General features: G+C 38.4%; 2 protein-coding genes across 2 annotated transcripts; both read right to left on the bottom strand.

Annotated features, from left to right (window-relative positions):
- Positions 1-271: 271 nt before the first annotated feature.
- LOC112566524 (receptor-type tyrosine-protein phosphatase O-like) lies at positions 272-6,021 on the bottom strand. Its single transcript, XM_025242745.1, has 11 exons — positions 5,924-6,021; positions 5,315-5,368; positions 4,929-5,013; positions 4,365-4,458; positions 4,128-4,204; positions 3,635-3,769; positions 3,059-3,184; positions 2,619-2,770; positions 2,101-2,245; positions 1,602-1,734; positions 272-791 (listed from the first exon to the last, which is right to left on the bottom strand). The coding sequence occupies exons 1-11, from the start codon at positions 5,938-5,940 to the stop codon at positions 733-735; spliced, it is 1,077 nt and encodes a 358-aa protein (XP_025098530.1). The 5' UTR covers positions 5,941-6,021; the 3' UTR covers positions 272-732.
- A 2,024-nt stretch (positions 6,022-8,045) lies between these two features.
- Positions 8,046-20,731, bottom strand: LOC112566121 (receptor-type tyrosine-protein phosphatase eta-like). The gene is made up of 13 exons (XM_025242086.1): positions 20,641-20,731; positions 19,792-20,067; positions 18,170-18,451; positions 16,041-16,222; positions 15,012-15,234; positions 14,462-14,638; positions 14,147-14,278; positions 12,376-12,521; positions 10,855-10,944; positions 10,629-10,695; positions 9,872-10,042; positions 9,379-9,501; positions 8,046-8,203 (listed from the first exon to the last, which is right to left on the bottom strand). The coding sequence occupies exons 1-13, from the start codon at positions 20,729-20,731 to the stop codon at positions 8,046-8,048; spliced, it is 2,118 nt and encodes a 705-aa protein (XP_025097871.1).

Below are 20,731 nucleotides of genomic sequence, written 5' to 3'. Positions count from 1 at the left end.
TCTTTAAATCGTTGTTGAAACAAAAAGAAGCTGAGACAAAAATGAACTTCTAACCTCTTCACAACTAACTGATCGTCTATTATCAGAAATGTAAGTTATGACAAACGTGATCCTGATATGTAATAAACGCAAAAAAATCCGTATAGTAAGTGATAGAGTTAAAAGAAAGTATTCATGGAGAATAGTTTACCTTCCGCATACTCTCCCACTTCCACAAAAAGTGTCAAAAATCATACATCATTTTAAAAATAGCTCATGAGTCGTATATTACAAATGTACATGTACATGTAAGAACTGAAAATTATCGTTTTTGCCTGAAACATTGGCATCACTCATTAATGACTATCAGAATATGAGCATCAGTCATTAGAATATAAAAGAGTATAGACATCATTCATCAGTAACAAGAACAAAATCATGGTTTATCAGGAAATAACAGCGGTTTTGAAACAGTCATCGATTATCACGGTCGTGTCCGTTGTGTGTACTTTCAACAGGAAGATTAAATACAGAAGATGTGATTAAGATCATGAAACAACACATGGCACTTGCGGTGATGTAAATGGCACAAGGTGGCAGTACTATGTAAGATGAAACCTCCTCAACAGGTGGCTTCTAACAGCAGTAAGAACAGTCAGAAGTCTCAGCGACAGGGAAAGGAAAACTAGGGGACATGAAAACAGATTCTGTCAGAATTTTCTGCTGTCTGGGTCAGAGTGATGACAGCCGTGTTCACAAGGAGGTTGTTGGTTTCCATGTGTCAGTGTTCATGTATAAATTCTCCTCTGGCTCTGTAAAAATAAAGAACTGCTCATTATTTAGTGCACACACGATTTCTCACACACCTCAACACGAAACAACACACACACACAGAATCCATGCAGGGGGTTCAATTCATCTAGTCAGAAGAAATCACATGCTGGCAGTTCTGTCTCACTGAGCCATGGGAAGCAACCCTTTGTAGCTTTGTTAGGTTGCCTTCTTGTAATGTGTCGGGAAAGACTTTCAAACGGTTTTTAAAAGTAAATTTACAATTTCAACTTTTCTGAGATCTTGTGAGAGTGAAGATAGAAAGCCTCCTCTCAAAAGGTGGTCGATTACTGACTTGAACAATAAATTAAAATCAAAGGCAAAAAAGTATTTAGATATATATTTATAATTTTTTTGCCATTTAAAACTGTCACTTAAGTTAAAATAAATGCAGAAATATCAATAATAATAAAGCGCTTTTATCACAATAGGTCGTATTCTTTTCGCTGACCAACGACAATAAAGATATAACATTTAAAACACTGGCTAATAATAATATATGATAAAAAAACAACAGAAAATCTTGAGCAACGACTTTAATTATACAACACACTTCACTGACCTTGACCATCTAGACTTTATAACAATAATTTTCTACATACCTTGGTGATACAATCACATAGGTATGGGGGTCTCTACATAACGATTTTATTCTTTAGGATAAATCTTATTTGATGAAACGACACCAATATAAAATATCTAATACCTAACGAATGCTTTATCTGAAAACATCACTCTGCAGGAAAAAGCAGATTTTGCTACCATTAGGTTGACTACTATCATTTGCTTACCAAATGCGGGGTTGGTGTTGGCATATATATTGTCGTCGCCCGTGTTCATGTAGATGTTGTTGTCATCTTGCATAGATTTGATCTTCTTGTCTATTATGACTTTCAAAGTGTCATGGATGAAAATATATTGTTTCTGCAACAGGAATAAGGTTATCATAATGCAAGTACAGAATTGGGGTGGGGAAAGGAAAGTAAAAATAGCAGTGGAAGGATGCAACAGAGGAAGAGAAAAATAAAATAGTGCATAAACAATGCGGTTATGACAAAATGAAACTTCGATGTCAAAGCGGAGACTGCGCACAATATTCGGTGGTTAAAGGACACTGCTTTTAACATCATTCTCATTTTATTGTATTATATTTATTTTTTTTATTTTGTTTTGGGTTAGGGTTAGAATGAAGTCTTTGTTCTCATATTTCGTAGACCTCTATATTCTCTTTTCACATTCACTTTTCACTTGTTCTGCAGCTGTGTGTTGAGAGTGGTGGAGCTCACTGACCTCGGACTGCACCATGTGCGGGCGGTTGTGGCGCATGTTGAGCACCAGGTTGTAGATGTCCACATCCGCCCCTAGGTCGTTGTCGTTGACGTACTGCATCAGGAAGTCTAGGGCGATAAAAGTCCCAGTGCGACCAACGCCGGCGCTGCAATAACACCCAGACACCAAACAGCATACACGAGCGCTTTTGTTACTATTACCCTTACAGTTGTAAAATAAAACTTTTGTCAGTCTGCCCTTTCAGTTTAAAATAACGCTTTTTCGTTCGTACTGCCCTTACAGTTGTAAAATAATAATTTTGTGAAGTACCGTGTGGTAAAACACCAGTAGCCCCCACTGCCATGCAGACTAATAAAAGGATTATTCATTTAAAATATTTTTTTTTTACTGTTCCGAATGATGAAATTAGATGAAGAAATAATTCTGTAACAGTGCCCAAATGGTGACATGGTAGACTCAAGTATTTGTCGTCGATAGCTTACAGTTGCAGTGTAGGTAAAAAAAAAACAGTGACGCACCTGCAGTGGACAGTGACCGGTCCTCTGGACGTTCGCGCCTGCTGACGTACGGCCTGAATGAATTCCAGCACATCATCCGAGTCCAGGTTAGCGCTGTAGTCTTCCCAACCTGGGATGAAGAACTGCAGCACCTTGCGTTTCTCCTGGGACTCCTGAGGATAATCAATGGTTTTTTAATGGATGTTTGTTTATTTTTACTTGCTTGATTACTTGTGTGTGTGTGACTTGGATGCACGATCACATAGTTAGAAGCTGGTTTATTAACCACTCGGTTAGGGATTGTGGGCTGATCCAAAATAGGACGCTGTTGCCAACTCATTAGTTTAAATGACACGGCACTGACTGTTCAAGGCCTATCTTCAGGATGCTACTCATTTCTACTCAAAGACTAATCACGGATTATTGAAAAGAAGTCACCAGCACATGTGCGGGTCACTTACCATGGAGATGATGAAGTCACGAATGGTGTATTTATTTAGGGTGGAGGTCGACTTCAGCTCAACAACAATGTCGCCATACTGCACGGGCGAGTTGGGCTCCGTTGGCCAGTACAAGTCGACTTTAGGCTGCAGAGAGCGGTACATTGACAAGCATTACACTTCACGTGTACAGCGCCCTAAATAGCTCAACAGATAAGGAGAAAGCACATTCTACTGTTCGAAATTAAGCAACAGAAAAATTTGATGCCTATAAATTTACACAAATGGTTTTAGGAAGTCAAAAGATTTACTTCAAAGATACCGATGCCGTCCATATGTGAACAGAAGTATTTTGTACAATGAGTTCCTTTTTATTTAGGGTTATTTAAATAATTTATTAAGAAACTAAGAATAGCGTTATTATAAGAAGTTAATAGCAATTTAAAATTTAGTTCAATTACTAAGATATATTATACGAGACAGACCAGGTCGCGAGCACAGACAAAAAGAAGAGCGATAATTGCAGATTTTTAAAAGAAATATTTACTCCCACCATGCATCGAGACAATTGTAAAATGTAACTATTGATGGTCTTACTCGTCCTTTTTCCTGCAGGTCTGACAGCATGACGATGACTCCAGACTTTTGCTCCCAAATCATGCGCCAGAAGTCATCCACTGTACCAGTCATTGGGCCCTGGGTGGCGATGTACTCACGTGGCGATGAAAAGCCCTATCACAATGAGCAGGAAAGTTGTGACATTTCCAACATAGTATATGGAGACTCAGGTTGGAAATATGGAACATAGCATATGGAAAATCCCTCTCTGACGCACACAACACGAGACAAAGAATGATAGAATGGCAGATGCAACAATAATAAAAAAATAAAAAATAAAAAAAATGGAAACCCGATAAAAATGTAGAGACAGAAATAAAAAAGAGTGAAGAGGAGGAAAACATAAAAAAAAGAAAGAATAAAAGGAACTAAGAAGTACATTTTCAAGAAAAATTAAAAGAACAAACATAGCAGAAACACTGACTACAGACTAACGAGCAGTCACAAGGAGAGAAATGAGGAAAGTGATTACAGGGATGTAATTGGCGTTGATGAAATCTGACGTTTCGTCATCATCAGCTGTGGTCAGCTTCACTCTCGTGTGATCATCTGCAAGACAAAAACAGTGAGAGAAACAGAAAATGAAAAAGTTCGAAATTGTTACATAACAATGAAGCGTCTGTTGTCGTCTTTACGATTATCGTCGTCGTTGTCCTCGCCAAGTTCTACAACTGTTATAGTCGTTACACAAGGAAAGTTGATCGCTTACAAGGAAGAATGTTGACATAGCGGTTTTTCACTTTGTTAGCGTCGGTTGTGGCAGCATCTTGTGAGTAGCCTTTGGGACTTCTCTCCTGTATATCCTGCCACACACAGCAGCACAGACAAGACATTAATATTTTGAATATGTGAACAGATAACAATTTTACTCATCCAAATCGAGTACAGTTTGCCTCTGAAAATCTTATTATTGGGGTTCCTTACTCAGTAAAAAAAAATATTATTTACGGGTGACTACAAGCCCAGTTGCCAACGCACTAATAACCATCTTTAAAGAGTCCCCACGAAACTACACAAAGGGATTTAAATGCTAAACTCGTAGTGTTACAGTTCGATCGTATATTGCTAGGCTTTTTTTAATTTGCAAAAATTATGCTTTCCCCAAAAAAACAATGCCCTCATTACAGCAGTCACTCATGATCCTTTAAAACCCATGATTATTTGCACTATTTTATTTTGTTTTTGCTTTTTTGCATTTGTGTAAAGATCCATCTTATAAGAACAAACCGATAATTCAAAAATATTTAATTTCCTGTATCATACTCATAATTACCTCAAATTCCTCCTGGAACCGAAGGTTAGAGTCACTGTGCAGTAAATCCAGATGCACTTTGAAGTCCTGCAGCTTAATGGGGCGCCTGTACAGTAAGTCAAATAATTCAACTCTTTGACCAATTTGCTAGGACAGCTTTAACAGCACAACACTACCCACACAATATCCTCTCGCTAACATTTAGAGTAAAAAAAATTCTCTTCTAAGAAAAAGTATTTAAACCAAGAAAGAATCTAGCAAGTGCCAGTAAGAGTTAGCTAGCTCTGCATGTCTTTCACCACGTAATTCTTTAAAGAGCCAAAGCGTCAAACTTCCGAAGCGTCCCCTTTTGTCCAAGGAAGAGAACAGAATAAAAATGAATGCTGAGAAAAAAAAAGCGTTCTTGCCTTGCTGGTGTCTTTTTGACACTTGGCACATACTTGTGGGGCTTCGCCATAGATCTAGAATGATCGAAGAAATGAATATATAAAGAAATCTGTCAGAAGAAACGTGTCAAAGACAGAAAACATGTCAGAGACAAAGGCGGGGTTCACTGAAATAATCTATGAGTTATGATGCAACAATGGCACAGTGGTGATGTGGTAGTGTCCTTTAAATGTGAACTGAAAACGCACCTCTTTCTTAAGCATTACTCGTAACAACAGTCCACACGATGCTAGTCCTTTGTCACCCCCACCCCCCACCTTTCCGTTTATTATTATTTACCTGTTCGTCTTTCTTTGGCAAAATCACGTTACTCTCAGTGCTTATTACTTGCATCCTCTGTACGTTTTCTGTATTTGTATTTTATTCGTAATCAGTACTCTTGTTTACCTGCCCGACATTCATATGCTGTTTGCTAGTTATAGGTATCCGTTTTCATGACATTATGTATCCCATAATCTGACGTCTACATCTCTGGCTGTCAAGTACCCTAAAACCTAGAAATATCCCATGTCTTGATGCCACGTATTCAGAGTCCTGACGTTCTGTATCCTTGGAGAGTTCCTACGTACCGTCTACGTCGTCGCATCACGAAAAAGATGATCAGAACAATGAGGACGACTCCAGCGAAGGCACCGAGGACGCCTCCTACTATAGCTCCAGTGTTGGTGGTTTCCACTTTAAAAAAAAAACACACTCGAAAATAACTTTAAGATCTTCACATTTTTGCAAACTTTCTTACGACGACTAATAGCTAAAAGATAAGTAAGATGCCGACAGTTTCATTAACACTTGTAAAATCTATAGATTTTTATCAGTAATATTAAATACAACTTTAATTATAAACATACGTAGTTGAGAAACCGACACCTTTGATATTCAGAAAGACAAATCGCTGCAATTTAAATTAAAAAAAAACGATTATAGAATATAAAAAAATTACAAGAAATATAAGAAAGTGTAAAGTGAAACGTAAGCTCGAAACGGAAGGTTTTACGACTATGGTAATATAAAGGCGGTAAATTACAGATCACAGACAAGTGCCCAATACATGGCAAATATTTACCAAGATGAAAACGTTTTTATGCCTTCATTTAGTTCATTTCAGAGCAGCAATTCTAAAATAATGTAAGAAAAGTCTGCAGAATGCAAGTTTTCAACCTAAGATATTCTCAACTGTATAAACAGTGATGTCTGTATGATAGCTGCACATTTCTTCTCCACGTTCCCTCTATGACTTTAATCATGCACGTGAATAATATACAACATTATAGTCTATATAAGCCAAAATTTAGAGGACAACAAAACAATGTAGGGCTGGCGAAAGATACTTTCCTCTACTTAGGGTGATGACAACAATACCACTGTCTGACTGTTTGCATCCTCCAGCGGTACAAGCAAACACCTTGACTCTGTAACAGTCAAAACAATCGACACGCTCATGATGCAAAACATTTGCAGATTAAACTGAATTCGCAGAAATTTCATGGTCAGCTCGTTAATTTAAGAAATCCAAATAAGAATGCTAATTTAAAAAAAAAACAAAAAAAACAACTTACGACAGACAGGCAGTAAGAAACTAAGTGTGCAGAATAGGCTGTATGAATTGATGAAAAGAAAACTTTTTCCTGGAAATACCAATGTAAATAACACAGCACTAAATGACATACTCAAACATAGACTTACTCCAGATAACGGCTGCCTGATATGATGAATATATGAAACTTGTGCATGTGTATACTTCTTCGCTAAATTGTAATTTACGCGCTTATTATTTTGTGTTCATTAAATAAATGAGTGATCTGACACAGGAAGAATAGATTATAGAAATAAGCGGCAGAGCAAGCCATGAGATCAGTCTGTCCTTCATACAGCCGGCTGGCTGGTCGTCCGTCCCTCTATTCACGTGTGTATGAATCGGACAACCAGCAGGTCAATGAGTAAATCGATGATACTTTGATTTAATTTCATTTGCGCAGCATCACGACCAAGATAGTTGGAATTCTTTCCACTGACCAGTAATGATGAAGACAATGGAAGGTTAGGCACATTGAACAGATTTGGTGTGCAACCTTGACATTACATGGAATCTACGATGTCAGTAAAGTTCTGCATCCAACAATATCTGAAAGTTATTATACTTGTATGGAGGCTCAGTTCGCAATCTATGGTGCAATGGCCCAACTTTCGCAGATAGAAATGTCGTTTCATCAACACAAGTCTTGTGAGAGCAACACGCTTATGGTGATTGTAAGCTGAACATGGAGATACCCGATGTCAGTCATGTCAGACCTGCCTGTCCTGCGTGCAAAGCTTGCTGTGACAGCTCGACATGGTGAAGAAGCAGCAGGAAAGTAATTGGAGTTTGAAGTCGACACTGCCATGTGTACATCTCAAAACTAAGTAATGGCAAGATGGCGCAGATGTGACAGTAGAAATAAAATGGCACATGAAAAGATGAAAAGTGGCGCAGACACAGAAATCCACACAGGAACGTAGCAAATATCATAACAGATGTGTTGACACAAGACAGGAAACTCCACGAAAATCAACGGGCTAATAAGAAAAGTGAGGAAGAGCAGTCACCCTCTTGTCAGTTTCTATCACGCTTTTCACACTTTTATATGAATGTTACACGATTGCTTTTATTTTTGCATACAGAAGGATATGCGAATTACCCAAAATGCTCTAGACTTACGCAAATGTGTAGCCAGGGGGCAAGGGTCCGTTACAGTAAACACTGTTGTCCTTCTGCTCACAGTTCACGTCATCCCCTAAGGTGAAGTTTATCGGATTGAGCGTTGCACGGATGGAACGTGACAGCAAGGTTGACCTTTTTCTTCGGGATGACCCTGTTTGAACAGAAGAATGCTGGTCACCATGTCACTCAAGAACTTCTAAACATGTAATTACAGAATCTTCATGGCAGAGCTGGCTCGTTTTCCTTGAACTGAAAGTGAACTGACAGCAAAGTGTCAAAAGTTTACAAGAATATCTAATCGCAGGTTGTGAAAAATAAAACAATTTGCAAACGACACAGAGAGATTACGTGCACTAAGAACAAAGACTAGTGGATAAGTCAAAGCTATCACAGCACAAGTACTTCTCTACCTAGAGAGATCAATTTTTTTCCTGGTACGATTTCTAGGAACATGAATTAGACACTACAGCGTTTTTTTCTTTGTTTTGTAAACTATCATGTTCTGCAAACGATTGAATGTGCAATACGCATTTTTCTTCTAGCATCTTGATAGTTAAGAAGATACTTCACAACTGACATTAATCATTCATTAATATACTTGCTCGTTCGGGGTTGTCAAATGTAAAGCAATGCCTTTACAACAGCGAGACAGCATAAGATTTTTTTTGATCATGATTCCTTTTAATATCTGAGCGATCTTAATCAAGCTTCTGCTTCCAATTTAGACTCTCGAGCTAAAGCGACGTGTAAGCCATGTTATGTGAAAGCCGTCAGGTAAAGAATCAGGTAAATATGTACCTCAGTCGCAGAATCACAACCATCTCCTTGTTTTGAATGTCTGCCAGAGAACACGCCACTATGCAGTCAGTGCTGCAGCTAGCAACAACTGCGCGATTTTCCACAGCGACTGGCTTGGAGAATTAACGGTATGACTAGGAGCATGTTCTGATCAATTCCATCTCCATGAATTACTTCTGTTATTCCATTAAAACCCCATGCCACCGACTCAGCATGACTGAATACATAAAGTTTCTTCTACGAACTTTAGTCACCTTTCATTCAGCCTCCATGCAGCAGTACTGGCACGTACACGGAAAATATGGCTTCTCTGGCATTAGCTCCTGGAAAATTGCCCACTAAGTTACATATTTAGCCCCGTACGGAGAGCCGTTGTCAGAAAACCTTTACAGATATTGTGACTTCGACAGCTTTCCAGTGACTGCGTGTATGTTTCACTCTGCAGTTCTTCTTTTCTTTCTGTCGGTCTGTATATCTATCTTAACTTGCCGTGCCCGAAGGCGAATGGTATGATCACATCTCACTCACCAACGTGTTGAGTCTCATGCCAGTCATCAGGGGTCGGCCTGTAACTTCCCTCATAGCCCTTGTCCTTGAATTGTTTCCACGTCATGACACCAGATCGGAAATGATTAGGATCAGAAGATGTTGCTTAAAATAAAAAAGGACAAGTTACTCAACAAGCATTTAACTCCTTTTTTCCCTCTTTGGAATCAGTGACTAAAATAGTTTTCTTTAAAACAATAATTTCAATATGACCACAAAAGTATTTTTTCTGTATTTTCTCTATTTCACTGTAACACTTTGATGTGCAAGACGTTAATTTGGTCGTTACGTTTGATTTGAATTTTAAGTAAAATAACATTTAGAAATGTCTGATCCTTAGTCTTACAGTCACCGACTTATCAGTTATTATCAGCTTATATCAACATACATACTTTCAATGAAGAAATCACTGTTTTCAGTTATATAACTGTCTAACTATATAACTTTCAGAAGACATTCAAATAACTATCCTTACAGGTTTCGCAGTTTCCTTTGCAGACTATAAGACCTGCTAGTGTGATGTTTCCCTGTGAGCGGTCTGTGACCAGACAAGGACAGATATTTATTACAGCTGAGGTTTGGGTCACACCACTAGCATCTTTCAGAAGTGATCCACCGAAGTCAGGATCGACAGTCAATGTTGGAGCTGAAACAACAATGTCAACAGCTTTAGTCTTTTTTTTCAAACGTGCAGGTCTCGTAACTTTGAATCTGAAGCATATGATGATGTTTAAAATGGTTGCGATGAGATTGTACTAGGAATAGAGGCACTGAGGATGTATTAGTAATCAGCGACTTTGTTGCAACTGACTGCGAGCGGACCGTAAGGCAGTCATGTGTTTCTAGTGCACATAGCAAGCTCTACACCCTTGTACCAAAGAATATTGGACATATCCCTAGCGCTCTAGTGCACCCTGTCTCCTAAATAATCGTGGGTTTGCTTTTATTGACAAATACTAGGCAATTATAAGACCCAAGTATTCTGAATACTTCCTTTCTTTCGAATGTCTTATGACAATTATAAAGACAGAGAGACAAGCCATGGTCAGACGTGACACACATGACTAAGACAGTGAAAGGGAGGTCTGAAGATAAAAGTGTTGGCTTGAACACACGTGGGTGTAAGGAATACAAATAGACCTGTACAAACATAGAAACCAAATTATCTAAACTTGTTTTAAATATTATGTGTTTAAAAGCTATATAAACAAATATTAACAGATGTGCCTTACCTCTAGGAGCAACATAAAACTTGTTAGTCTTAGAAATTCCTTCATGCTTGCTGGTGTTCGCAAAGGCCTGTAGACAAAAATCTGCATTATCGGCTATATATGCGTATAATGAAGCTAATACCTACAATTTCGTTCGTGGGATTATCGATTGACAATTGCAGAAGAAATAAAAGAAAGACAGGCAGTTTGTATGAATATCATGATAACGTGTAAGTCCATGTCTCACCTCCAATGTGTAATTAGTTTCTGCCTTCACGGGAGCATTAAAAGTGTAGTTCTGTTTGCAGCCGTTTGTAACACTCACAGAACCCAGCGTCTGAAACATGATGCATAAACGCATCTGTATTTTTTTCCTAAAATAATTCAATTGTTTCATAGACTGCGTCTGACAGTGAAAGTAACAAAACTACAGTAGTAGTAATTATAACAATAGGATTTATATAGCACTTTTTCCCACACAAATGCCAGCTCAACGCTTTACAAGAATCAAAGGGCAGGACGTAGTGATGCCGTATGACAGACAAGGTATCACAATCATAGAAACACATGCGCACAGCCAAAATTGCCAGGAACATGAAAGAACAAAGGAAAGGGTTAAGAAAATCAGGGTAAATCAATTGCAGTCGGTATTTCCGAAATAGGACCAGACCGTAAAGTATATAGAGCAGGGGTGGGCAATTAATTTTCCCAAGGGGCCGCATGAGAAATTGGGATGGTCTTAGAGGGCCGGACTAATGTAGTTAACTCAGTTTTACCCAATACTGTATATACAGTATATATACTGCCGGGCGGGCCAGCAGGCGGGCTGATCAGAGACAGAAGGCGGGCCGGATGCAGCCCGCGGGCCGGCCTTTGCGCAGGTCTGATATAGAGTCTCTACTGTACGGAGAGACAGAGGCAGTGTAAATACTAAGATTAGCGAAAAGAATGAGCGACGGCCAAACCTCTTCAATCTGGTACGTGGGGCGGAGAGAAAACCGGTGTGGACAGAGTGAACTGACTTGCCGAGCTTATAGGAGTGTCGGATACTTTGGGGTGATGCCGTGAACAACACGATAACAAAGTATAACCATCTCGAACTGGATGCGATAACAGACTGAGTGATTAGGACAGAGGTAGATATTCACACACAAAAAAATTTATGCAACATCAGGGAAAACTTTGGACATTTGCTCAATCCACGCTAATAATACAGTGTATGGCCATCATGCAGCGGTGATTGGGGTCCAAAACTGCTTAACCACAGCTTAAATTTATTTATGTTTATATAATTATATTATCGAATTAAAAATAATACTATAAAGACGAGTCGAGTTTTTGCGGATTTATCGCAGTTTAACTTTGTAGCAAAGTAAGGTGTGAATCGGTTACAATAATATTTGAATTTCATTGTAAGTTACTTTATTGTTGATTGATAAATAAAGGACTAATCTTCTATAATTACTTGTTTGAAGTTATAAGCCAGCATTTAAATATTTAATCCGCGATAGTGCATAGCATGTCGATCACAGACATTCGAAATGCCAAAATGACACCTGTCAACACCTGTCTCCAGTGTTTGGGAGGCCATGTCCAGGTCCGTACAATCCAGGGTCAAAAATTTGGGATTCAAGCATTTTGCGCGGCTTAAGCGAATTCGTGGATTACTGGACCGCGGCTTAATGCACCTACACTGTATTTGTATAATTACAAAGTATGATAACCAAACCCTTTAACGAATAATGCTTTAAATCAGATAAAAAATTACCTCATTTGCTGGAACGGAAGCTCTGACAACAAAAAAGAGGATAACCCCGTTTCTCTCTTTCTCGTTCGGGCAGCTGACGGTAAATTGAAGATATGTTGCAGAGTCTGAAGGCTGGCTTATATTAAATATCTCGACTTCACCAGGTGCTGAAAAAAGTAGTGTATGTAGTTCAGGTTACACAAAATGAGCAAAATATTCATATTCACTTTTTAATAAATCATGACACCGATCAGACATGACACATGATAACGTGATTCCATGGAAATCATTAATATTATTATTATGCATGAAAGATAAACCTATATTTATAGAAAATCGGAAACAACTAAAATTTGCCAATGCTTCTTTAAAGGGACCAACAAAGCATTATGTATGTTCAGGCGAAAATAATCATCCGCAGAAACTAACAGCCATAGTAAACTAGACAAAAATTACCACACTGATTCTGCGGATATCACACATCGGTGTTTCGTCAGATTTTCCGACTTCTTTTTAGCATGAGCAGTGTTATTTAATAATAACAATAAAGAGCAATTTACAAAGCGCAGAATTATGCTCATATAGAAGCATGCGCTAAGCGAAGGACATAAATGTATGTCTAGTAATAATAATAAGTAAATGTTATTTTTATAGTTTATATCTCAGCCCTACGAGCAAGCTCATGACGCATTATAATGATACTAGTAATAATAATGATAGGGAGAAATTGAAGAAACCAATCAAGGCGACAGGAAAGAAAAGCGTAAAGGAAACGGGAATACTACTACTAATAATAATGATAAAGTGTAGTGCTATTTGACTAATAACTTAACAAATAGGGTACTCCATTATCCAATCTGTCTATGAAATTAAAATAAATTACGGAAAAAAAATCTTGGGAAAAAACTGAAGACCAGATTTAACTGAACGGCCTGGCGACACGCTTCACCGTATATGATTTCGAGTTTAGATATGTTTGTCATCGGAGAAATTTTCTAAAAAGAACAGATCAAGAATACTGATGATTAACAGCCGTGGGTCACAGAAGATGTACACATTGTTGCTGCCTCGAGTCATCAAGACGTTTAGCCAAATTGCGACGGACACATGGTTTAACTGTGACAATCTTTCTCGTCGTCATTGTACGTCGCCAATCCCCGATGCGACGACCTCAAAGGCGACGGGCTAATTGTGACAGATAAGTGACAGTAACGCGGCAGTTCTTAATCCGCGTCTCTGCCGCAGAAGTCACATTCTTGTATATCAACTGTCATTAGAACAGTTCACGTTCCTTATGTTTTCCTTTTTTCTTTATGGACATTAACTGTTGATCGGTCTATTTTGTTTCTGAAGGTGGAGGAGCGCAGCGGGGCGAGGTCACATGTAGATGTAAACTCACTCTTCGCAAGCAATCATTTGAGCACAAAACGTTACAGTAGTAAGCAGTGAGTATATAAATATTAACTTCTCCTTATTTTTTTCACCTTCAAAAGGTTTCCCATGACTTGCCTCAGCTCACACCTTACTATATGCATGTAGTTAAGCACTAATTAGTATTATATGTGGAACATTAAGCCTTTAATATTTTCGGCAACTATTTTACTTCTAGAACATTTTATCTTCCAAATGTAAATATTATTTCTTAATATATCTTACACTTTAGAGATTTAGAGATTGAAATAAATTAGATAATCATGAAGTAAGAAATATCTAGGTGCCTAATAATAAAAAGAGGTGCGGTAAGAAGTCAGAGGGCGGGAGTTAGAAGAAGAAGATAAACTGAAGAAATTACCTGAATCCAAAGTACGAGCGACGGTGTGATTCTCTTCAGGTGAAAGGCCTATTTCTGTTGAAGGTCTGACACTGACTAGGTATTTCCAGTAGCTCAGAAGACCACGTATTGTGTATTTATTCTGCGTGTAACCTGTTAAAAATCCTTTCACAGATATTTGGGCAACACAGTATACAATTATCACTATATTTTCCCTCATGGTCAATGAATCGTTTAAATAATTCTTTGCTGTAACGTCTTGTCAAACATAACTTTGAACAAACATTCCGATAAAAAAAAAATTCTTTCGCACACTGACAGGAATGTTGTACTAACCAGAGAGAATGGAGCCGCCTTTATAGATGTTGAACTCTCCAGAACCAATACTGGATTCTTCAAACCATGTTACATTGTAGGAGGTGTTGCCCGTTTCCTCTCCTGGTACCCATGTGATGTTCAGTTGTCCAACAGTCCCAGGCTCCTCCACAGTCAAACTTACCAAATTCTCTGCAGCTGTAAGGGAGTTAAAAGCCCCCACCAAAAGCAGCTCACAGTTACATCATGTTTAAATCTCCTTCAAAAGTTTTGTATGTGACGTTTTATATCAGTTTTGTTTTTCACCAATTTATCTGTGTCTAAATTATGCACACAAAACTTCACATGAGCTACACAAAATCACAAAGCTTGTTTTTCAATAATAGAACAGTTTAGACTCAGTATGCTTAAAAGAAATATAAAGATATTTTTAAATATATATATAAAAGCAATATCTTTGTATTTAAGTCAGCTTACAATGACTCTTTAAGTTAAACAAGCTACGACTATGTTTCTACACAGCTACGTCGCCGATAAAAAAAAAATCAAGCATTGAGCTCCAGGTAATTACCTTCACTTTGTGTTTTGAAATCTTTGTTGCTTTCTTGTCCCCGTCCTTTCTCGTTGACAGCGACGACCGTCACTTGGTACGTAACATACGGGGACAGTGATGTGACGTTCACTTCTTGCCACATATCTGACTTTAGCTCTTCATATGTCTGCTTCTTGGAGTCGTTTTTAGTGCAGTTAGAAACATCTGGCATCTTCAGTGAAGTTGAATTCTGTTTAAGCGTCTAGAGATAAAATTTTTCCTAATTAAGATGGAGAAGTAAATCATCAAGCTATCACTTAAAATATGTCTTAATACACTTTCTAATGAGCCGATGGTATTCTACGACTTATTTTATTTCATACTGTTGCAGCTTTCCTGATTTATAGTCGAAACGTGAATACTGGCCCCGAGTAACTGGGCAATCAGACAAGAGCTAACCTCAATTCTTACTACCCACGTCAACCCTAACCCTAACCCCAAGTTGCAGGGGACCACACGTACAATACTCACAGTTCACTAAGCGGCTCATGAGCAACCCACCCCTCCACCCTCTCATAACTATTACAGCATCAATGAGAGTACTGAATGTTTAGTAAATAATGTAAAGTTGTGATTCTTCACCATAAAAAATACTTTATTATTGTTATATTGTTGTGTGTTCTTGTTTAAGTTGTAAACATTCCTCATCTACCCTGCCTTACAATGAAATGGGCTTCCGTAATAGCGATGGCTTCAATGATCATGTGCATCTGATGTTGTACTGACCGAATGAGCCTTTGGTTAACACTGCCTCCAGAAACTATGACTTCATGAATGTAGCTTTTTTTATAAAAAAAAAAAAAAGCTGTGCGCCCTTAGGTGAAGTTATCTCAAAGTCGCGCGGCAGAGACACGAGGTTGACTCGACCCTTAGCCATGTTTGTCTCAGACCGGACCACGTATACCCCGCACTGTCCATGGGTGGAGCAAGAGGCGGGGCTACTAGCGGTTAATTTATTATGGGAGCCTGGAGTTGGAGACACAAAAACATCCACGCCGTGTAACATACCAATTCGCTGCAGTTTGAACATAAAACAGCGACTCCTGAGACACAAGTTGAGTTGTTCGAACGAGCCACTGTCACAGTGTAGCCCAGTATTTCGCCGTTTGGATTTGTCGGGGGTCTCCATTTCACGTGGACCCATCTGCTTCCTGACTGAGTCACATTTAACTCTGTGACTCCCCCAGCAACTGAACACAACAATACATCTCAGATAATAATTTAGTAAACTTCATGTACAAAATTTATTGACAGTTAGTTTTTAGCAGTAGCGATAACGACTAGTTTTTAAAACGTGAATGTCGGAGGTCAGTAGCAAAGGGGACACGTTCAATTAGATTATGTAACGCATTATTTTGTACAAAGTAATTTATAGGCGCAGCGTCTTGTTTAAGAAAATAAGGATTAATCATATGCTCGGATTTTGAGAACAATTCTTCCTAGACTATTTGGCAGCAAATGCTACAGCTGAGGGATAACCTAGTAGCTGACTCATGGGCTACTGTATCATCCATCGTTCGTTTTTTGCCGTGCATCTTCTTAATAGTCACACAAGTAGATTTTAACGACACAGAAAATGCACGAACTCACCTGTGCCTGCTGGAATTAAAGTACACGAATGAAAGATAATGCACAGGAAATATGAGTGTGTATGACAGTATGTGAAAAAGAGAGATGACTGGTGTGTGCTACTTGCAAGGACAAAAATGTACCAGAAGATTGTGAAACATTCTAAATCGAGTGAATTATCAGACAGTCATTAAGACGCGGGAAGTCACTGGTATTGTTGGGGATTCGTGGAATCGACCGTCGTACGAGACAGACGTGTGTATCGCCTCAGTCTCCTCTTTAAATCGAGGTTCCTCCATCGGTCAGGTTTTGAGGATATCCATGACCTCAAGTGGCGTGTATTCAAAATTATAAGAAATGGGTCGACATACTCGTCCCTACACTGGACCAACAGACCTGCGTTGGTCTCTTGCCGCGGTGACCGCTGGATCCCACTGGCAGATTGCAGCGACCTAGCACGAACCCCCAGTCGCGGTCGGAGTGGGAATTCGGAACCGTGATTCCAAATACCGAATGTTTTGTGAGTTTTGTTAAAGTTGTTCTATCAGTGGTGAAGGATACTCAGGTCTGAAACCGAGCTTCCACTGCAGGGAGACTTAGTCTGACTGGCATTGACAGAGGAGGACGCTCTAGTTATAAGCTTGATCCCTTTCAGTGTAAATATCAGAGACTCGTAGACTAGGACTGCGAAAAATTTATAAGTATTATGTCTGACTGTTGGAATGATTTATTTTTTTAAAAGTTAAAGATATTTGATTAAAAATAAGTTAATTTATTTGAATAGTAGAATTTATTTATGGATGTCGGTGGAAATGATACTTGATCAGAAGTTCGATTAGTATGAATTTGGAACTATCTGTGATTGGGGGTTTATGCAGATTAGTTGGTGTATGATGTATGCTATGTTTTTCTTAATTCCCCTGTTTGTATTAGCTGCCTGCCTCATGTATTTCTTGAACACAGACGGTAATCAAACACGGATAATGGAAATTAATATACGTCGTCTTGCCTGAAGACCTTGGTTCATACAGTAGCCGCTTGAACTGACAATCAAAGCCAATCTTTGTGATTTGTTCAAAAAATGCGCAATTATCAAGTGTAAGAGTGAGATAGACATGACAATATGTGGGCTTGAACTGTGCGAATCTTGCTTATATCCAAATAACAATGGTTTGTGTCGTGAGTAAATATTATTTAGGTCTTGCCAATAAATTAGCAGACCATTTTTATATTCAGTAAAGACGCCCATAACATTAAACAAAAACAGGAATATATTCTCAAGAAACGTGGCTACTTTTGTTTTTCCAGTGTTAGATAATTTCGATTTTTGTTTTTGATAAGCTAGACTTTTTAATGTGATGATCTATCTGTCAATGTTAATGAACATTCTGCCATTTTGGATGTTTATCGTGATAATCGACGTTCATTACAGTATGTATTAAGTATAATTAGCACGGCCAATTACTTCTGTCCAAAATAATCACAGAAATCAATGGCCTTTACGAGAATATCACGTGCATTTATTGTTTCTATTGTTTCTTATGTTAAACCTATAAAAAATTTCTTACCGTCAACTTCCACCCGGTAGGTTGCAGTACGGGTGTCACTGCTAATGCCACCACTGTAGGCTATGATTGTTACATTGTAATATGCTCCAGCCGTCTGATTAGCGAGCTCGACGCGTACAGGGTCACTTTGTGAGCTGATGTTCTTTGTCCATTGTCTGCCTGACTCGCGCTGTGTTACAGTAACAATGTAGAAAGCCACACCTCCGACAGACTTTGTGAATGTAAGGTTGACGTTTGGACCCAAATAAACACTTGCACTTAGAGGACCGGGCATAGCGGGCTCTGGAATGAAAAAAAAGCATCAAGCATGTCATGGGTATGGGTGTGTGTGAGAGAGGAATAGATTTGATTTGATTCTTTATTGCAACTGCAGAGCTCCAGCAATGGTGTGAGCATTTGTCACCTTAGTCACACATCTAAGGACACAAAACAATTATAACAACAATTACAACAGACTTTTATAAACATGCACAGAAAGTTCCATGCATAAATAAACGCATGTGTCAATATATGTCATCTAGGAAGATATCTACACACACACACACCTACTCATGCATCATCATCATAGACTTCAAGCACATGACAAAGGATATTTTAAAAGAGAAAACATCCTTAAGGCCATTGGCCGGCAAAGCAAACTAAACAATTAATCCCAATCTTCACTCTCCTCATCCCCCCCATAAAACAATTATCCTCATAAAACAACCGCTTATACATTATCTCCACGACACACACACAGTTCATGGCCACTACCCAAGAAAACTAACCAAATCAAGCAATTAGCACTATACTGTGGGAGAAAAAGAAAAAAATAGAAAGTCTATGCTACAAAAGTCTGTCTCAAAACAAGGATATGAAAATATAATCTAGGTCGTTGTGCAACATATGACACACTTAGACGCAAGCCAGTGGAAAATCCAATAAAAATTTACTTCTGAAAGCAAATGTATGTGAAGGAACACATACACATGATCCACCACATAAACACTAAAAGGTAACATGCACGCACACGCGCACACCCTACAAATCCTTCAAAGCCAAAGCCACGAAGCCCCATTAACCAATTAATACCAACCTCCTTTTTTCAGAATCAAAAATATGAAAAGACCAAATTACATAATTTTCGCTTCATTTGTACTACAGAACATTTTTAGGTCATGTTGACCATCGCTGAGTTCATTACCATATTTATTTCTGAAGTCATCATAATGAAGGCAGAAAAATATACTTCATCCTCCAAAATATCTGCATGCTTCTAAACCACATAAAATGCACACAACTCCACAAAAAACGGTCACAAATGACACGAACACTTAAATGTTCTGCTGGCATTTTAACTTGTCGAGTATAAAAGTTGATTTAGAAAGTTGTTGTTTAGCTGTCGTAATTATCAAACAAACAACAGAACAGAACTCACCCCCAAGAAAGAGATAGAGAAAAAGAAAGTGTTTGTAAGATAGAGAGTGAGTGTAATAAAAGCTGCACATCCAGTCTTGTACCGTGATTTTATTAATCGCAAATACGATGTTACTCCCTCTCCGACCAAGTACCCTACCAAAAACACAAAACATCAATCGGTTCTACGTTTTAAACAAAAATAATCATGCACTGTTTACACTCACTTGTATAAAAACTGTTGGAGACATTAGGTGAGTATTCCACTCCAGTGCTACTATAACCTGGGTCTCTCAGAACGCTTGTGACGACACTGACTGTGTAGAGTGTTCCAGGTGCTAAACCCTCAAATCTTGTTGATGGTACAGTCACCCCGTTACTCAATCCACTGTTGAGAGACACATTGTAACTGAAGTTCGCACCCAAATTGGGGGGCTTCCATGTTAGATTGAGAGATGTTTCATCGAAAGTGTTTTTTATCTCCGTTACCTTTAACTGTTCCACTGAAAAAATAGCAAGAAAAAGAAAGCATCAAATCTTATCTCTGTCAAGGAGATTATAATAAATAGCCAAGTTCAAGTCGTATAAACTGCAACCCGGTTTGAGAAAACTTAAAACAGCAAAAACACTGGTGAACAGAGATTAGGGATAATTTCTGGAGGACGTTCGGGACTAAAACAATGCATAAACATCTTCTCTTTTCTCACTAGTAACTTTAAATTAATTCTAACAGAAACCAACGTAGATGTAAATGAATTTAGTGCAGTAGTATATTTCATGAGACATTGCTTGGACTCAGAACAAATTCAGACAGGTAGTAGATGGTAGGTACATTGTCTTATCGTACTTTATCTAAAGAGAGTCTGTCTGGGTGTATGTATAAAGAATGGACAGAAGGGTTTCATATCAAAAACGATTTCTTCATGAGGAAATGTTTTTACTCATATACGCTATACATTATTGCTAGGATGATTTCTTTTAAAATTACTGCGCAAGCGAAAACACACACAGACACATCAACGAACATATTCAGCACTCAACACAAAACAGAAAATAAACTCTCTTTCTTTCCTCACCTGTGTAGCACGTGTTGTTGTATCTGAAGGAGCCGTTTGGACACAAACACTTGTTTGTAGGACTGCGACATGTCAGAAGCTGGTTGCACAT

This window comes from Pomacea canaliculata, linkage group LG6 (assembly GCF_003073045.1).
Source record: "Pomacea canaliculata isolate SZHN2017 linkage group LG6, ASM307304v1, whole genome shotgun sequence".
Taxonomy (NCBI): Eukaryota; Metazoa; Mollusca; class Gastropoda; order Architaenioglossa; family Ampullariidae; genus Pomacea; species Pomacea canaliculata.
The sequence above is the reverse complement of the archived record's forward strand: the minus strand, read 5'-3'. Positions and strand labels throughout refer to the sequence as shown.